General features: G+C 42.9%; 2 protein-coding genes across 3 annotated transcripts in view; one reads left to right on the plus strand and one right to left on the minus strand.

Moving 5' to 3' along the window:
* On the plus strand, nucleotides 1–16,985 carry C5H12orf43 (chromosome 5 C12orf43 homolog). Its single transcript, XM_066603627.1, has 6 exons — nucleotides 1–146; nucleotides 9,427–9,490; nucleotides 9,566–9,664; nucleotides 9,742–9,815; nucleotides 12,892–12,982; nucleotides 15,929–16,985. Exons 1-6 carry the CDS (start codon nucleotides 44–46, stop codon nucleotides 16,434–16,436), a joined length of 939 nt encoding a protein of 312 aa, XP_066459724.1. The 5' UTR covers nucleotides 1–43; the 3' UTR covers nucleotides 16,437–16,985.
* The window catches only part of HNF1A (HNF1 homeobox A), a 30,960-nt gene continuing 27,088 nt past the window's right edge, over nucleotides 15,979–19,850 (minus strand). For both annotated transcript variants that reach the window (XM_066603624.1, XM_066603625.1), the window contains exon 9: nucleotides 15,979–16,896. In XM_066603624.1, the coding sequence (XP_066459721.1) occupies nucleotides 16,769–16,896 (128 nt within the window). In that variant the 3' untranslated portion in view covers nucleotides 15,979–16,768. The remainder of the gene's footprint in view (nucleotides 16,897–19,850) is intronic.

The raw sequence follows: 19,850 nt of genomic DNA on the forward strand, positions 1-19,850 counted from the left end.
TACAACTACACAGATGCACTGCGGCAGCAACACGTGATCCAATATGGCGGCGCCCAGAAAGAGCAGGCTGGCGGCTGGTGATGACAGTAGTAGTAGTGATGGGGAGGAGCAGCAGCGCCTCCGAGAGGCGGCCTGGGAGCCTGCTGGTGAGAACGCATAATATATATGCCCCTACAGAACCTTCCTGTATATAGTAATGGGGGACAAGTAGTTCTCTCGTCTGTTGTACCTTATGGTGAAGCCTGGGGTGGAATGTGTAGCACAGACGGGCCTGATGCATTATGGGAGGCATCATTGAAGTTGGGGGATTGTCCGCTGCAGCTGATTTATTTTTTAATGTGTTAAAACAATAAAAGCAGCAATACTTATTTGTTCGTAACCAACCAGGGGGCTGCTGCAGTCACATGATGTCCGCTGGGCATCACAGTTCAGATGCTGGAAGCCATGATGCCAGGGAAACGAAACATGTCTGCTGCGGCATCTGATTGGCTGTGATCAGGTGGTAGCTGCCTGTAAACAAAGACAAGGAGGAGCGCGGGAGCTGAAGCCTTGGATCAATAGAGGAAAAAGTCATTGCTGTTATTGTTTAAACACATTTTGGATCCATTTAAAAAAAGTCTGCATCCAGACAACCCCTTTAAGGAGGTTTTTGAAGAGTAAAAAAAAAAATTCTGGGCAGGGAATGGGTGCAAATAAAAAACAACAAAGAAACCCACCATACTCCCCAGTCAGAGGGAGGTCCCCTCACTGTGGTCAGAGAGGAAGCTGCGTGTATCCTTCTTGGCCGTACTACGTCATATTTTCTGTTCTTGAAGAAACTGTGCTCCCAGCTCTGGCCACTCCTGCTCACAAGGCTGATCTCTGTTTCTATGCTGCTTCTGTTTTAGTGACCTTCTATATACACACGTGACTTCTGCAGCCAATCACTGTACTCCCCTGAGACCTGTGATTGGCTGCTGCGGTCATGTGCATACAGAACATGATCACTGGAGCGTGTTAGCAGTGCCAAGCAGGGAGAGCGATAGCAGTGCTAGAACTGACCAGTATACACTAAAGGCACTTTTCCACAGGCTGACAGTCGTTTAAACAACTGCTCTAGCGCTGACATCCCCACTAAGGTCTTCAGCGCTTGTGCAGAGCATTTAAGCAGAAAGACTTGCCACTGGCTCGCGGGCTTTTCGTTCAGCGCTTCACCTCGTATAGGAAGCGCTGAGAGGGGAGCATTTACACGGGATGAGAAGCCAGTGAGGCAACAAGGTTTTTAAGCTGACTAAAAAGTCAGCTCAAACAACCGCTAACGGCAAGTGAGCGATTTATTTTTTTCACACTGAACAATCACTCAAATTCGTTTGTTTGAAAGAATTTTGAGCGATAATCATTTCATGTAAATGGGCTTTAATGTGCTGAAAGTCCTGGAATACCAGTAGGTAAACTAGTTATGTAGTGGTATTACTTTAGATGATGGCATGGGAGTGCCCACACCTGTATAATGGCCCATTTACACGTAATGATTATCGTTCAAACAAATGAATTTGAGCAATAATTGTTTAGTGTAAATGCAGAAAAATCACTCACTTTTCATCCACAGGTCGTTAAGCTGACTTTTCAGTCAGCTTAAAAATCATTGCGGGCTTCTCGTCCCATGTAAATGCTCCCCGCTCAACGCTTCACATAGGAGGTGAAGCACTGAGCGAGAAGCGGACGAGAAGTCTGCGATCCAGCAGTGAAGTCTTTCTAAGGACCTTAGCGGAGATGGCAGCGCTTGTGCAGTCGCTTAAAAGACTGTCAGCCTGTGTAAAAGTGCCTTAAGTTGTGAGGTGTTATCTTGTGAGTGATACTGAACTCAGGGCCAGGCGACGTCTATTATTGGAGGTTAAACGAGGCATGAGAGTGGCTGAAAGATGGACGGGACACTCAGTTTCCGAAGTGGTGTGGGCATTTGACATGCCTCAATCCACAGTGTCACATGTAAAAACATCATAGAAGGCATTAATACCCACAGTGGGCAGTGCAGTCGCCATCAGCAGGTGCTTAATAATCATCACCAGTGGCGTCTGGCTAAAAATGCTCATGCGAACAGACAAGAAACTCCAGCAGAAATCCCATCCACAATCCTTGCAGGAGGCCCCCCATGTATATCCCTCAGGTCAGCGCAACGTTCTTTAGCTTCCATGGCATATGGGAGCAGAAGACCCACCAGATGCCTCTGGTGACACCGGACACAACACCTCACCTGGGCTCGTGAGGTTGCTAACTTAGCCCTAGAGGACTGAAAATGTGGCATGGGCCGATGAGTCACTGTACCAATTGTTTCAAGCTGATAGTGGGGTTCATATGTGGTGCAGACCCCCGTTATCAACATAGCACTGTGCAAGCTGGTGGCTCCATACTGGTGTGAGGCATAGATTGGGTTGGGTCCACTGGTCCTCCTAAACAAGTCATTGACTGGTGCCTGCTACGTTCCATTGCTTGTTGACAATTTACAGCCCTTTATGGACTTAATGTACCTTCATAATGATGGGATATTCCAGAAGGATAGTACTATACATCATGCTGAAGTTGTCCAGGATTCTGGAAGATTCATACGAATGGTGTAGCCTGCACTTTCATCTGACACGATCCCAATATGTGATGTGGTGGTGTTGTCCACCCGAGATCCTATACCTACAAATGCCATGGAGCTATGGGTGGCAAATACCATCGTTCAACATCCCTCCAGACATCTTCTGTCCACTTGTGGAATCGATGACGAGTCGAGTTCCTGCAATTCACCAGCTACTGGGGGCCTCACACGATATTGAGTTCTTGCCTCATGACTTTTGGCCTGTCGGCGTACGTGGTTTTTTATCCATGTTTGCTAATATAAGACACGGAAAACATCTTAAATTTTTTTGCCATGCACTTTTTCCCTAAGCTTATGAAACATCATGTGACAGTATGTTACATTTGTTGTATTTTGTGGTGACAAAAGAGGATTACAAAAAATACTCCAATTATAGCTCTCATGATAAATCAGCCCACAAAACGTGTACCAACAGCGCTGGAGTGGGCTTGCATAAAAATTTTGCACATTTTTTAAGGTCACAACTGAGAAATGTGTCAGAATAATGCACTCCTTAGGCCTCATGTCCACGGGCAAATTAAGAATTAAAATCCGGAGCATTTTTCGCGCACGGATCCGCGCCCCATAGGAATTCATTGACCACCCGCGGGTAGATAAATACCCATGGATGGTCAATAAAACTGAATTAAAAAATTTCTGGAGCATGAAAAAAAATGGACATGCTCCATTTAGGTGCGGATCACGCGTGTGGGAGCTCATAGAGCACATAGCTCAATTGATCTCCTGCATGAAAAATAAAATACAATTACAGTGCATCCGCACTGCATCTGCAGCCCAAATCCGCGGTACAAATCCGCAGCGGATCTGATTTTCCCCGTGGACATGAGGCCTTAGGCCTCCTGTCCCTGGGCGATATTTCACTGCATTACCCGCGGTGATGGAAAGCGTAGCCCGATGTACACGAGTGGAAAATCACAATGATAGGTTCATCGCGGAAAATCGCAGTGAGATAATGCTCCCCTGCGGCGGAAATCTGCGGCAGTATATCACAACGGCCGTGGACAGCCGACCTTAACCACACCACTTTTCCTAGATGATCCAAAAAATTTGCAAATGTAATAAATGTGGTGCAAACTGAAAAAAATTAACAATTTTTAAGAGTTGCAAGAAGAAAAAAAAAGCTAGTAATGCATTCCCTCCTTTAAGAGTAATTGATCAAGACAGGGATTTATGAGAAAGTCTTCTCTTCCCCTTTGATGATCTAAGGCTTTTGGAAGATATGGATTAAAAAAAAGTCGATGGCTTCTTGAAGAGCTCTTGGGAAATTGGGACTGCTTCCTCTAAGCCCAGTATAGCAGCCACGTGTACGGCAAGGTTCCTCGTTATTTGGATTTCCTCTCAGATAGAGGGGAAATCTTGAAAACACCAGGTGTTGACCTCTTTTGCTCGTAGTCAGAAAGCTGCTGACTTTCTAGCAGATGCAATTAGGCTAATGGCACATTCAATATCTCACTCCAGTGTAGTCCAATGGGCCTTTTAGTTAAACAGTTGCCCAGAGGATGCTGCTTCAAAAAATAGGCTTTGCATACCTGTAATCTTTTTGGGCTCGTTCTGGATGATAATTCTAGCTTAATCCTTTCCAAAATTGGAGCTGTCTTTCCAGCACAATAAGAGATTCACCAAAGATGGTAGTCCTAAGGAAAAGGGAAATGGATGGGATTTTCTAAGGGCAGAGGAAGGACATTCTTGTTTGATAACCAGCCTCCGAATCCTCTGAAAAAGGAGACCCCAATCACCTCAGGCCTATGGAGGGGGTAGAACTAAGAGATGGATTGGGAGTAGAGATGAGCGAGCATACTCGCTAAGGACAATTACTCGAGCGAGCATTGTCCTTAGTGAGTACCTACCCGCTCGGAAGAAAAAGTTCGGGTGCCGGCGCTGGGAAGCAGTGAGTTGTGGGATTGAGCAGGCGGGAAGAGAGGGAGAGAGAGATCTCCCCTCCGTTCCTCCCTGCTCTCCCCCACCGCTCCCCGCCTGCACCCAAACCTTTTCTTCCGTGCGGGCAGGTACTCGCTAAGGACAATGCTCGCTCATCTCTAATTGGGAGATTAAAAAAAATGTTTTCTGACTGTGAGAGTCCTAGAAAAAGAGCTCTAAATCAGGCTGTTAATTTGTCAGACAAAATTTTGACTTCTGAACAAATTTCTTTATTTGCTCCAACTTTTTTATTGTACGGGAGATTCCTTCATGACAGTAGTGTTTCGGAGGAGGTTGCCATGCCGGCCGGGTTCTCTTTTCAGAATATATCTCTGCATTGTCAGATTTCCATTACTTGTAGAGTTTGCCCATCTTGGGTTCCAAATCTCACACTTTTCGTGTTTCCAATAGCACTTTTTATCCCATCCAGTCGTGTTCAGGTCCTCTTGATCAATTTCAGAAGTTAGGGTGAATGCACACGGGCGGATTTGAATTGCGGAATCCGGAGCGGGCGGCCGCCTCTGGATTCCGCAGCAAATATCGACAATAGCATGCAATGCAAAAGTGATACTTCATGCACACGAGCAGTAACCAATTGCGGTTCCTGCTTGCGCATGCAAAATCGCAGCATGCTCCATTTTCCTGCGAATTCTCATGGACAGCCATAATTATAATAAAAGAATTTAAATAATAAAACAAAAAAACATATTTGGTATCACCGTGTTCATAAAAGTCCGATCTATCAAAGTAATGCATTATTTACCATGCATGGTGAACGCCGTCAGAAGAAAAAATAGCGCCAGAATTTCACTTTTTTTGGTCACTCTGTCTCCAAGAAAAAATGTAATAAAAAGCAATCAAAATGTAATATGAACTCCAAAATACGTAGCTATTTCTATAAGTACCAATAACGGAAAAATGAAGAAGCTATGGCTGTTAGAAGATGCAGCAGAAAATTAATTTTTTTAAGATACAAATTATAGTAGTACGGCAAAAAAAACTATATAAGTTTGGTATTGTAGTAATTGTACTGAACCATAGAATAAAATCATCATGTCATTTTTGTTGTAGTATTTACGTCGTAGAAAGGAGACGCACCCAAATATGGCAGAATTGCGCTTTTTTTCTATTTCACTTCACTTAGAATTTTTTTTAAAGTTTTTCAGAACATTATATGGGACATTGCATAGTACCATTAAAAAATATAACTCGTTCCGCAAAAAACAAGTCCCAGACATATACATCGATGGATAAATGAGAGTTATGATTTTTTTTAAAAGGGGAAAAGAAAAAACGAAAATGGGAAAAAAAAGGGCCACGTCCTTAAGGGGTTAATAATAGCCCCCTTTGGGTTAAAATTTTCTTTTTCTCTCCATGCATTCTGTGTTTCTTATTAAGATTTGCAGTTGGGCGCTGACCTTGATCATCAACATGTAAATACTCTGACTTGCCAAAACAAAAGCCTAACAACACTCATGTCACCCCACTCACACTATCTAGAGTGTTCCAGTGGGGGAGTTACTTCATGTAAAACATAATTGTTCTATCGCTAATCAATTAAGTAAATAGTGAGAGTGATAAAACTATTCATCCTTTGAACAAATGTAAATCTCCATCATGGAAGTTAAACAGAGTCAGATCCATTGTAAACAATAGGAATCGATCTGATCTCTTAGTTACACTTCTATCTGTAAACAAAAAAAATCCAGTAATCCTGCGGTATTCTTTTTCACTGCACTTAGTTGTGAATTTCAGGAAATATATCCAATCTATATATATAAAATTGAATGTGTGTCTGTCTGTGTGTGTCTGTCTGTCTGTCTTGTCCTTTATGCGCTACTACACCATTCATCCGATCGCCATGAAACTTTGGGAAGTTGTTGAGTACACTCCTGGGAAGATTATAGGCATAGTACATTTATGCTATGATAAATGGCGCGCGTGCGTGCGTCGTCGACAGTTACGCCCCCCCACGTAGATCGTTCGATTTCCATCATTGCCACTAATTCTCTCACTTCCCGATATTGTAGAAACATGAAATTTGCCACGAGCATTGATTATGTCATAAATAGGAAAAATTAATGGGTCCCAACTCGATTATTCAATTCTAAGCACCAAAGAATTAGCGTCCAAATTTTACGTACGGAATCTAATTTTCTCACCTCCCAATGTCATAGAAACTTGAAATTTGGCACGAGCATTGATTATGTCAAAAATAGAAAAAGTTAATGGGTCCCAACTCGATTATTCAATTCTAAGCGCCAAAGAATTAGCGTCCAAATTTTACGTACGGAATCTAATTTTCTCACCTCCCAATGTCATAGAAACTTGAAATTTGGCACGAGCATTGATTATGTCATAAATAGGAAAAGTTAATAGGTCCCAACTCGATTATTCAATTCTAAGCGCAAAATAATTAGCGTCCAAATTTTACGTACGGAATCTAATTCTCTCACTTCCTGATGTCATCTATATATATAAAAAGGAATGTATGTCTGTCTGTCCTTTTTGCGCTACTACACCATTCATCTAATCGCCATGAAACTTTGGGAAGTTGTTGAGTACACTCCTGGGAAGATTATAGGCATAGTACATCTATCCTATGATAGGTGGCGCGCGTGCGAGCATTGTCGACAGTTATGCCCCCCAGACAAAGATCGTTTGATTTCCATCTCAAGCACAAAAGCAAAAGGCATTACGAGCAACGGGATGCGTGTTCAACTACAAAATGATGCATCCGCCGAACGTTTCGCAAAACAATTGCTGGATATTGAGAATGCTGAGGTAAAATGAAAGCTGTGCTGTGATTGGTTGCAATTTCTTATACTGCGGAGGTAAAATGAAAGCTGTGCTCTGATTGGTTGCTATTTCTTATACTGCTGAGGTAACATGAAAGCTGTGCTGTGATTGGTTGCTATATATTATACTGCTGAGGTAACATGAAAGCTGCTGTGCTGTGATTGGTTGTTATATATTATACCGCTGAGGTAACTTAAAAGCTGCTATCTAGATATATAAAAACAAATGTATGTATGTATGTCTGTCTTCGCAGCAACGCGCGATGGGTACGCTAGTACTTAATAAATATATACTTGTTTTGCATATTGATCTTATCTTTGACTTCTGTTCTTCATAATGGTCACAGGAATATCGCGAAGAAAGCCCCAACTTTGGGTCAATTATTATCGCCTGGTCTGTTTTTTGATCATATCTGCACCTGGCTCATGCATCCTGGGGCATTTACATGTGGACATTCCAAATGTTGGTGGTGTTCGAGTCTGCATAGTTTAAAAACATTTATTTCATGTGTCAATTCAATCGATATTAAACAATATATTAATTGTAATACTCCTTCTGTAGTGTATTTAATCACTTGTGTCTTGTATAAACTTCAGTATGTTAGCTGCCTAACTTGCAGTTTAAAACACGTATCAGACATCATATCTCTGATATACCAAATAGGGCATCCAGGAATGTTTCTGCGCTGGTAATTTTTCATCTATCCACGCTATCGGTGGGGAACAGATCAGTCGCCCCATTAGGGAAGGTGACCCGACCATCAATTATTACTTCATAGAAAAACATAATGGACTTTTCATTTGAAAACCAGCAACCCCTTTGGTTTTAATACGAGATCTGACCTGATTTTGGTTTAGGTTGCCTGTCCACAGGCGATTTTTTTTTTTTTTTTTTTTTTTTTTTTTTTTTTTTCACTGCGTTTCCCGTGGCAATAATCCAGCCGCAGGGAACGCAGTGAACACTTTCCGTAGACTACTATGGAAAGCGCAGCCCCGCTGTCCACGAGCGGAGAATCATATCGATTCTCCACTCGCAGGATTTAAATCACCGCATGCTGCGATTTGCCGCAAATCTCTGCAGTGAGCCTGTCAGCTCTCCCCTGCTCCCTGGCGGCAGCGATCTGCCGTGGGATATCGCTACGCCTGTGGACAGGAGCCCTTACTAGGGAATAATTGCGATGTTTTCTACCTCCCATGTGTCACCTTTGTTTTAGGCCGCCTGCAGACGAGCGGGTCGGATCCGGCGGCGAGAATTCTCGCCGCGGGACCCGACCTGAGCACCTGCAGGGATGAGCGCGTACTCACCCGCGCCCGGCGGCCCCGGCTCTTTCATGTGTCGGCAGCCATCGCATGCGCAGACCAGAGCCGCCGGCTGCGAGCCCCGCACAAAAATAGGACATGCCGCGGTTTGTTTGCCGCGCGAGATTTCGCGCGGCCAAACCGCGGCCGTCTGCATAGGATTGCGTTTGTTAACGCAATCCTATGCAGGCTTTGAGCGGCGGAAATCCCGCCGCGGGATTTCCGCTCGTCTGCAGGCGGCCTAACTTAGTCACATGATTACTTTTTTGTTTGTTTCTTGGTTGGATGTTTCTTTTTAAACTGAGCAGGTGCGCCCCGTTGTTATGCTATGACTAAGAGCTGATGTGACGGCTTGAAACCCGTCAGCTTGTCACGCCACTGTATGTTCTTCCTGTTGAGATTTTAATATGCCTCAATAAAGCCATGATTTTATGGATGCTGGATCCTTTTTCTTGCTGTCTTAAGCAACTTTATTCTGATCCAAGTACCTGCTCATATTTATAGCAGGGCTAATTGAGATTGCAGATAAAGATTCCTATACAGGCTTTCTTGTAAGGTAGTTATAACACTGAAAAACCACATACAAACACAGGACTGGGTCAGACGGTATCATGGCACACTTTAACTAGCTCACCTTTTCACATCCTACCATCCTTACCTCTGATGTAATGTCATTGATTTTGCACTTAATCTGCTTACATGTTATGCCCCATTTTAAAGTTCTGTAACTTAAAGTTCATGTTTCTACAATACATAGAATTTTCTAATGTTACTTAGTTTATATTACAGGTTCAATGGAAAAAAAGGTACGGTATCAAGACAATGCAGCCTCTCCTGTTGTTCCAAGTTTACGGTATGTATAATATACTTATCCGGACCAAATTGCATATGTTTGCGGAAGTCCTCAAAATATTTTGTTGCTTTGTAGAGCTCGACCGGACAGCCATGAGCATGATGGGAATGAACTACAAACCACACCTGAATTCCGCACACATGTCGCCAAGAAGCTTGCTGCCATGCTAGATAGGTAAGTCAAAGCTTTTTGTACATGGGTTCTGTATAATTCCTGCAATGTAACTGATAGAATTTGCCTGTGTTCTTTAGCTGCATCAAAGAAATTCCAGTAAGTAACCGTTTTAATCAGAAGTCTACGGTTGAAAGGGACTCTGAAGATGAAGGTAAGTAGCATAATGACACATTAGTCATTTGGATAGCCATCACTTATTCCTACTTTCACTTGTCAGCAATTTCAACTGTGACTTGCTAGTAAACTTAAATGGATTGTACCAAGATGTGCATGGGGAATAAACCTATGATTGATGGAAGTTCAACTGCTGCGATGTCCACCGGTTCCGAGAATGGGGGTCTTGACGGGCCCTCGTATGAATGGAGCAGAGGTCGTACATATGTACTGCCAATCCATTCATTTCAATGACATCGCTGGAGATTGGCAAGTGTTTGTACCCAGAAATTTCCATTGATGTGATTGAAATGAATGGAGCGGAGGTGTATGCCTGACCTCCACTCCATCCATGCGGGGCCATCGGAGCGTCTCTTCTCGGAATCAGTGTGGGTTCCAGTGGTCAGACCTCTACTGATCATAACGTTATTCCTTATCCTGTGGATAGGGAATAACTTTGACATTGGTACAACCCCTTTAATGCGCTATTCCCATCTGAAACGTTCATGGCATATTTACAGGATGTGCCATGAAAGTCCAACCCTGGGACCCACACCTTTCTCAGGTTCTGATCTCCTGTGTCCCAACCCAGCTGAATGAGGGGGTCAGGACTTACAGAACCAGCCAAGCTGACTACGCTATGCTTTTTTGTAACTCCCATAGGGGTCAAAGGCAGTTATGCAAACAGTATAGTACAGGGAACTTTGCTGTTTCTGCAGCTCCTGAGGTATGGAAATAGCTTAGCTCACGGTGCTACTGTTTGCATAACTCCCACTGACCTTTATGGAAGTTAGGGAAACAGTGTAGCAAAGTCCCCTTGGCTGTCTCTTCAAGTTCCAGCCACTGCATTCATATGGGCCGGGGGCAGTGAGGGCTTGATTGCACAGTCAGCATGACTTGTAGATATATGTATTGTGATCATTAAGAGGTTAAAGGGTGTTTTTTTTTTTTTTTTAAACTTAGAGTAGGTTGCTTTTAATTTGCTTCAAATTATATGGAAATAATCTTTATTGGCCTTTTTTTTTTTTTTGCTGTTTGGAACTCACGGATTATAAGGTAAAGATTTTTTGCAATAACAGTTCCCTCCTGAGAAAAACGTAATAAAAGCTTATACTCCTCTTTCCCTGCTCCCCACAAGTCACCCACCGCAGTTCCAGTTCTACTTGCTGTTGTAATGTTAACGAGGTGCAGCAGTGTTTACACGCTAATGTGAAGGAATCAATGAAAGTCCATGTACTTTCATTGATTCTATTCACCACGTTACAGGGCCATGCATCGCACCAAACTCACGGTCATGTGAATGAACCCTTAGGCTCCACTTCCAGTTACACTTTTTGCTTCTCTGCTCCGCACATGAATTCTCCTGTTTTCCAGGTGTCCATGGGTCATTTTATACAATTCCCAGACAACCGGCCGTCACAGTGTTTTGTTTTGTTTTCAGTTTTTTTGTTCTCTTTTTGGGGGGTGTTCATCTTCACTTTTCAAAAGCAATAACATGCCGATCGGTGGGGTCTCGCCACTGAGACCCCTGCCGATCTGGAGAATGAGACTCCTGTGTTCCGCTCTCCTGTCACTTCAGGGGGTTGCTTTTCCACCCCACAGTGATTTTAGTCTGACTGGGAATGGCAGAAATACCTGAGCGGTTGCACCATATGGATGCCCGGCAGAAAGTGAATGGAGTGCTAGTGCGCTTGCACAACCAGCACTTTATTCAGTCTCCTTCTCACTGCAGGTCTTGCAGCAACCCCGCAGTGAGGACGGGGAATACAGGATCCCCTTTGTTGAGATTGGTGGGAGTCTCAGCAGTGGGACCCCCACTGATCAGTAAGTTGTCCCCTATCCTGTGCATAACTTGGTATTCTGGTGCAACTCCTTAAAAAGTTTTTTTTAATGCCCCCTGTAAGGATCAACATGTGATCCTGTGATTGCTCAGATAATACACTGTAGTGCCTTATTGCATTGTATTGTCTCTTATCTTTTACACAGACAGCCCTGGCAGGCCTAAGGCCCCATGTCCACAGGGAAAATCAGGCCCGCTACGGATTCTCCATGGAGAATCCGGAGCGGGTCCCTCCTGCCTCGCGGACAGGAGCGCTGAAAATAAGAATAAATAAGAATAAACTTACCTCCTGCCCGCTCCGGATCTCCTTTTCGCCGCGGCATCATCTTCTCTCCATCGCGGCCGGATCTTCTTTCTTCGGCTCGGCGGATGCGCAGGATGACATCGGTGACGTGCCCTGCACATGCGCCGGCCCGAAGAAAAAAGATCCGGCCGCGACGGAGAGAAGATGGCGCCGCGGCGAAGGGAAGAACCGGAGCGGGTGAGTAAATTACGATTTTGGTCTCCCGCGGATCCGGACGGCTTCCATAGGCTTGAATAGAAGCCTGCGGGAGCCGTCCCCGCGGGAGACCCGCACGAAAATGGAGCATGGTCCAGATTTTTTCATGCTCCATTTTTAAAAAAATCACTTTTATTGACCATCCGCGGGTATTTATCTACCCGCGGGTGGTCAATGCATCCCTATGGGGTGCGGCTCCGCGGGCAGGAGAAGAGTTAAAATCCGCTGCGGATTTTAATTCTTCTTTTGCCCGTGGACATGAGGCCTAAAAGCCACTGTTTTGTCTGAATGGCCACTCATCAGCCCTCCACACTTGCATTTCAGAGGGCTAATGACATGACAGAGGAAGCTGTCTCCTTCTGTTAACCGTTAACATGCCATCATCGGCACTACACAAGACATCTAAGGGACTTAACAGCCATGGTCGTGGTTAGCTCTGATCCATGCCATTGCAGCAGGACCCTAGCTGTTTGTTATAGCTGCAGTCCCATGGTGATTGTACATGCAGAAGAGCTGTGCCCTCGTAATTGCCATGGTGTACTATTACATCAAACTGCAAGAACGGTAGCATTCCCGTGATGTATTAGTACATCATAGAGCAGGAAGGGGTTAATAGATAAGACTGCCTTTGCTGTGAATCTGTATGTTAACTTTTGTTGGTGTAGATATAGAATTCCTATCTGTATTTTGTTGTGTTTTGTGTAAGCAATGTTGGACTTTCTTTTCTGTTTTAAGGTTTTCGGCTGTTAACTACATCTGTTCCTGGGGATTCTGGAGAAATATTACCTTCTCCAGCTGTAAAGCGCAGAATGGAATCTTCTACAAGGTGAGGTGGTAACAGGTTTTAAACCTTTTGGGCACCCACAACTACAGTAGTATAGTATAGCAGCAGGACAATGCTGGGGTCTTAAAAGATCAGGGCCAAAAACTCCCTGGGCTTAAGTTGTTGTCGTCGTTGACCTCTTTCCCCTTCAGAAAAAAATAAATATATACATAGTTATCATAAAATATTGTTTCCACCATACCAGAAGCAAATGCTGCAACTGTAAGTAATTAAATATCTACATACCTGTGGATACACACTACTGTACAAAGCCCTACATTTCCTATGACTTTACTATGCTAGGCTTAAATAGTACTGCAACACGATGACCACTAAATAGTGACTATATATTTCCCTCCTGTTACTGAAGAAAACCCACTATACAAAGACCAATATTACTAATAAAACTACTATACAACTACTTTCACACAGTGACTAATAACACAATACTGTCATTGAATAAAAACCATTACACAAAGACTAATTACCAATAATACATTATCCAACTACTCTGCATAGTGACTGAATAATGCCACCATAGTATTACTGAATACAAAGACTAGTAACACTACCATACAGTGACCACATAGTAGTACACATACATAAGTGCTCTCCAGACCATATAAGTGGTCACAGTGCAGTTTAATCCAGTGATCATAGGTGACATCTTCTCTGATTTACTTTTCCATCAGCCCCAGATCAGCATGAAGAAACTCTTCTAGCCACGACTTGTGTCTGTAGAGTTTGTAACAGATACATCTATGACTGCTCACTTTTCCGGGACCCTTCCTACTTTTTCCCAACCTACATAAACTGTCCAACCTGCCATTAACGTCAATTCTGTGCCGGCTACTGTCGTGTGTGTGTGTCCCCCCCCCCCCCCCCCCCCCGCGCACTCCCTGCTCACTCCTGCAACTCACCGCTCTCCCCCGCCGGCACCCAAATCTTTAGAGACGAGCGGGCAGGTACTCGCATAAGACACTACTTGCTCGAGTAGTTTGCCTTAGCGAGTACGCTCGCTCATCTCTAATAACTGCATAAAGTGAACGATTTATCGTTCGATCATTCGCAGTGTTTACACTGAATGATTATCATTCATTTTCACTCATTTAAACAATTTTTTAAACGATAGTCGTTCCGTGTAAAAGGGCCTTAAATGTACATGGGGGCCTAAGTGTAACAATATGCATTCCTGTATGTGAACAATTAGGACCTCATTACATGCTCTGTTACTCTATTGAATGTTTCATACCAGTGTAGCATACCTGTTATCACAAAATCTATGGAACAAGTCTTATTATTTTTATTTATTGTTCGGTTTGTTATATTGTATAAAGTGCAGCATACATGGTGTAACGCTATATAAATAGAAATATATATACATATCATATCATCTTCCACAGTTAAAGCAACTGGCTGGGCCTGGAGAAGCAAACATGGTCGCACCACTTCTCTGACTACCTAATGCACACTGTGTATTAGTATGCGGCATTAGTCTAAGACACTGCACCTGCTTTGATTGACCAGTGTTGCCCCATGAACCCTACTGGCCCGTCAGATCAGCATGTAGTGTCTTTGACTACCAATCTATACTAATGTGCATCTGGTAGTCGGAGAAGTGGGGTGGCCATCTTTGTTTCTCCAGGCCGGGAGGTTTCACTACAAGTGTTTTGTGCTGGAGAAATTTACCCACCAAGATCTATACCAAAGGTCTGGATTTGAGGTCTTTTCGGAGGGGATTATATATTGGTCTATAAATTGAACCTTGCTGTTAAGGCCCCATACACTTTAGACAAAGGCCATCCAAACCCACTGATTTCAGTGGGACCAGTTGACTGTCATATGTGTATGGGGTGGGGGCTCCCTTTTTTCCCACAAAGGTTGAGATAAAGAAGGATTGGATACGTGGAAGTTCAATGTCCCATCCTTTTTCTCTCCTTGGAGATAAGCCGGAGCAGTCTAGCTATGGCTTTCTCCACTGTCCCCATGGAAAACACATGAATGCTGGGCTGAACCAGGCTTTCATGTGTACGGGGGATTTGGGAGCAATAGCTGCTGGTCAGATGAGCGTTCAATCGATAGTTATTGAAGATGTCTGGACACCTTTAGAAGGTTAAAATTATGTCTACTGTACAATGGGCAATACCATACAAAACACTTTTTATGCGCATGCAATCAACATTCCTATATTAATGTGCTTTTTCATGGTCTTTAAAATTTGACAGTTTTTTTTTTTCTCTTTTTCCAAATTTCTGATTTCTTTTGGAGGGCCTTTCTCTAAGGCAGTGTTTCCAAAACTTCAGTCCTCATGCCCCCTAACGGGTTTTCAGAATTTCCATAGTATTGCGCAGATTATGTAATTATTATTAATGCCTCACACATTGCCACATTGTTCTCACTAGAGGATATTCTCAAATCATGACCTCTTGGTGGGGTGTGAGGACTCGAGTTTGGGAAACATTGCTCAAAGGTAAGGAAACATATATTCTTTACACTAGCAAGCACTCCAATGCTTTAGTCCCTTGAATGATTACCTAAGGGAATCTCATGCTGCAGTCAAGATTCATCCTGTGTCTTTAAAGGGGTATTCTGATTTCAGCAAGTTATTCCCTGTTCACGACATAAGGGATAATTATCTGATTGTAGGGGTCTGAGTTCAGCACTCAGGAATCTTCAGTGCTCTTACCAAAATGAATAGAGCGCAGGGCGCCTGCCCAACCTGTGCTTCCTTCACAAGAACGGGGACCCAGTTGGTCCCCGAATGAACAGTGGGAGTCCTAGTGGTCAGATCGCCACCAATCATCCCCTATCCTGTTGATAGGGAATAATTTGTTGGAACTTGATTACCCCTTTTAAGCTTTAATTGTTCTGTAATCTTAGCTTTTTTCCATGGATTGTCTAGTGAGTAATTATAATTGCTCATTGTGTTTCTCCATCTTTGCTTGGCAGTGAAGACAGTGAAGAGGAACAGAGAAGATATCGTGAGGCGGCTGTATCGGGATTGGATATTCTTAGAGACAGTGCGTTGCAGACAACCCCAGCAGAGATTATGGGTATGACCAATAATAACCAATCTAAAAAGAAGAAGAAAAAAAAGAAGGCAAAGAAGGAAAGGGAACTGAGTGATGAGACTGAAACCGATGACCAGAACATAGAGGTGAAAGGTAAAATAAATGGGCGTAAGAAGAAAAATAAAGAAAGAGGATTAAGTGACGTGACTCAATCAAATGACCAGACAATTCATCTAGAATCTGAAAAAAAGTCTAAGAAGAAGACTGCATCAGATTGTCATAATAAGTCAGAAATTGTAAAAGATGACTCAAAGAAGGAAATGGGGCTGAGTGACGAGACTGCATCTGATCAGAACAGAAATCCAGGGTGTGGAAAAAGTGCGACCAAAAAGAAGAAGAAGAAGAAAAAGAAGGTAGTTGTGGGGAATAGTGATGAACATTACTGAGGTGTAATCCTTTAACGTGGATGATCAAGGCTTATCCAAGCAAATACTGTGTGATTGATAAACACAAATCTAATTTTGTATTAAGACAAGTTCATCAGAAGTGGTGACGTCTTCAGAGATTACAGATGTTACAGATGTTTCCCGTCCAGTATGCTAGAATAGGTACCCAACGGCCATTCTTGCATAGCATGATGCAATTTACATCTCCAGAGAAAGGATGGTCATCTTCACAGACTGTATTCTTGCAACCGATGTTGGACCATGACTATTCACCTTTTGCATATTCTTTATTATGAGTCTAAGGAATGTACCAAGTTATGGTTGCAGGTTTTTCATTGTGAGGATGATGCCATCTGTGTGGACATATAATTGTCTATAGTGTTGTGTGACGGGGATAGGAGGTGGCTGTGACTGTCTGGGGTACTGGAATTCTGGTAGTGTACCAAACTTGCTGAAGACACTGTACCAAAAAAGGAGAAGATGATATTAGTCCAATATATTTGATTTATTAACTATTTTTAATTAAAAAAAAAAATAAAAACAAAACCTCTGCCTGAGAATTGTATGGCATACAGTTTTGCTGTTTTCCTCTGGCTTCAAGATGTCAGTTGTTATACATAGCCCTGAGGTCCATTTACATGTAATGATTGTCGCTCACAATTCGCTCGAACGAATGAAAGTGCGCGATAATAGTTACGTCTAAATGTGAGCCATCGTGCATTTTTCGTTTACTTTCATTTGTTGCTCAGTTTCACCCTCCATAAAAATCATCGCTGGTTCGCTCACTTCTCGTTACGTCTAAACGCGCCTTGCTCAGTGTGTACCATAGGGCTATAAGGCGCCGAGCGAAACGTGAGCTGATTCTCAGCAAAGATCTGCCTGTTTAAACACATTGCGCGAACAACTGTGAACGAATTAGTAGTGACATCACTCGATCGTTCAAACAAGAATTGTCCCGTGTAAAAGGGGCATTACTAACATGTTGACAAATCGTTCAGATTGCCGCGACCAGACTGAACAATATGATAATTCTTTTGTTGTTCCGTTTATGCATGCCTAAAAAACGAACGACAAATCAACCCGTGTAAACAGACAGTTTTTCATCCGTGGAGGTGGGTGGCCAGAATGATTCCGGCCCGCTCCACCTCCATTCACTAAGCAATGACCGTTCCCGTATAAAAGCACAGGAACCATCATCACTGGGACGACCTGGTAATGTCCCTTTAAAAATGTTTTCCTCATCTGATTAACGTTCAATTTTTAAAAAAATATATATATATTTAGGGATAAAACAAAAATGTTTAGGTCATGTCTTTTTATTTTGATTATCCGTGTAAAACATGTTTATAAAATATTACAATTTTCATATTGGTCAAAAGAGCTGTCCTCTGCCCATGCTGCGCTTTCTTGTAAATGAGGCATTGGACATCCTGCTTTTAAATGAAAAAAATACACGTGGTTTTAAACGTTCGTTAAAGATAATGTTTTGAGTGTGTAAAGTGTGTAAATGCTAATATTTATGGGCTCGGCCCAAAGCACACAGGTGTATTTGCATTGCAGAATCCGGAGCAGTCATTCGCCTCCGGATTCTGCAGCAAATACTGCCCATACACATGCTATAGAAAATCGCTTCTCCCTGTCCATGAGCGGAGGGAAAATCGCAGCATGTTCTATTTCAGAGCGAATTTCATGCGGATGACTTCTATTGAAATCAATGGAAGCCGTCTGATCCGCGGCCCGCCTGCAGCTGCTACTGTGGACAGGTTGCGGAATCCCCATCATCGCTTAGCAACAGCGCAGTGTCATCTGTACTGCGCATGTACGCTGGCACATCTGCAGCACAGACAAGAAAAAATCCGGACAGGTACGCAGGGGTCACCGGACAATGCGAGATCCGACCCGGCCGTGTACACTCGGCCTCACACAAGAGACACACAAACATTATCTTTTTCTGTTATGCAAATAGAAGATGAAAAATGCCTGCTTAGTGCCACCTTTAACCCCTTAAGGTCATGGCCTATTTTGGCGTTGAGGACCAAACGATTTTTGGTATTTTTTCATCTCCATTTTTCAAAAACCATAACTTTTTTATTTTTCCGTCGACGCAGCCGTATAAGGGCTTGTTTTTTTGCGTAGCGAACTGTAGTTTTTATTGGTACTATTTTTTGGGTACATATACTACATTCTAAAACTTTTTTTTTTGTTATGATCATAGGGAGGGAAAACGCATCAATTTTGCCATAGATTTTTTTTTTTTTTTTTTTAAGCGTTATGCAGCATAAATGATACACTACATTTTTTTCTGCGGGTCGGTACAGTTACAACGATACCAAAATTCTTATATTTTTTTAGGTTTTTCCACTTTTCCACAATAAAAACCCTTTTTTTAAATTATTTTTTTCCTATAACTTTTTTATTTTTCCATGGATGGAGCTCTATGAGGGGATGATTTTTTGCAAGATGAGCTGTAGTTTTTATTGCTATGATTTTGTGGTACATCCTTTTTTTTATTTTATTGCGTTTTTTTGGGAGTTAAAAAGCTAAAAATTAGCATTTTGCCTCCGTTTTTTAGCGTTTTTTTTAACGCTTTTTGCCGTGCAGGATAAAAAGCATGTTCAATTTATTGTACCCATCGTTTAGGAAGCGTCAATACCAAATATGTGGGATTTTTTTTAATGCTAATATGAGAAAAAGCATTAAAGTTTTTTTTTATTTTATTTTTTTACATTTTTATTTTTTGTACTTTATTTTTCTCTGAGGGAGTTTCACTGCAGCACTGATGTTCGCTGCGATAAGGCATGGCAGGACTTCTCTCCTGCCATGCCTTATCGCTTATTACAGCGATCTTAGGCAATGGCAATACAGAATGCCCGTATCAGGCGTTCAGTTGCTAAAGCAACCAGCCTGGCTCTCGCGATAACATCGCGAGAGCCGGCTGAAGTCACAGAGGGAGCGCGCTCCCTCTGTAAACCCTTTTCCTACGGCAATCTACTTAGATTGCACCAGGGAAGCGGTTAACAGTGGGGGGGGGGGGGGCATCTCTGATGCTACTAGTGACAGCCGCCTCCCGCTCCGGGATAGTGCGAGCTCATAGCAGATCTCGCGCTATCTCTATGACGTAAGGGTATGTCATTTTGCGGGAAGTACCCCGCTCCCATGGCGTACCCTTACGTCATGGGGAGGGAAAGGGGTTAAGGAGAATACTAGTTTGGCTTACATCATTGCACATGGAATAATTATCCTTTAAAAAAATATCATTGGATTGTGTGAATTTAAACGATAATCGTTCGGTGTAAACACGGCCAATGATTGAACGGCGAACTAGAATTCGCTTCTCGTTCGTCTATTTTATGCAGGCATATAAATTATTGTTTGCTCGTTTACACATTGTTGGGTGTAAAAAGCGATCATTTA

This window comes from Eleutherodactylus coqui, chromosome 5 (assembly GCF_035609145.1).
Source record: "Eleutherodactylus coqui strain aEleCoq1 chromosome 5, aEleCoq1.hap1, whole genome shotgun sequence".
NCBI classification, from domain to species: Eukaryota; Metazoa; Chordata; class Amphibia; order Anura; family Eleutherodactylidae; genus Eleutherodactylus; species Eleutherodactylus coqui.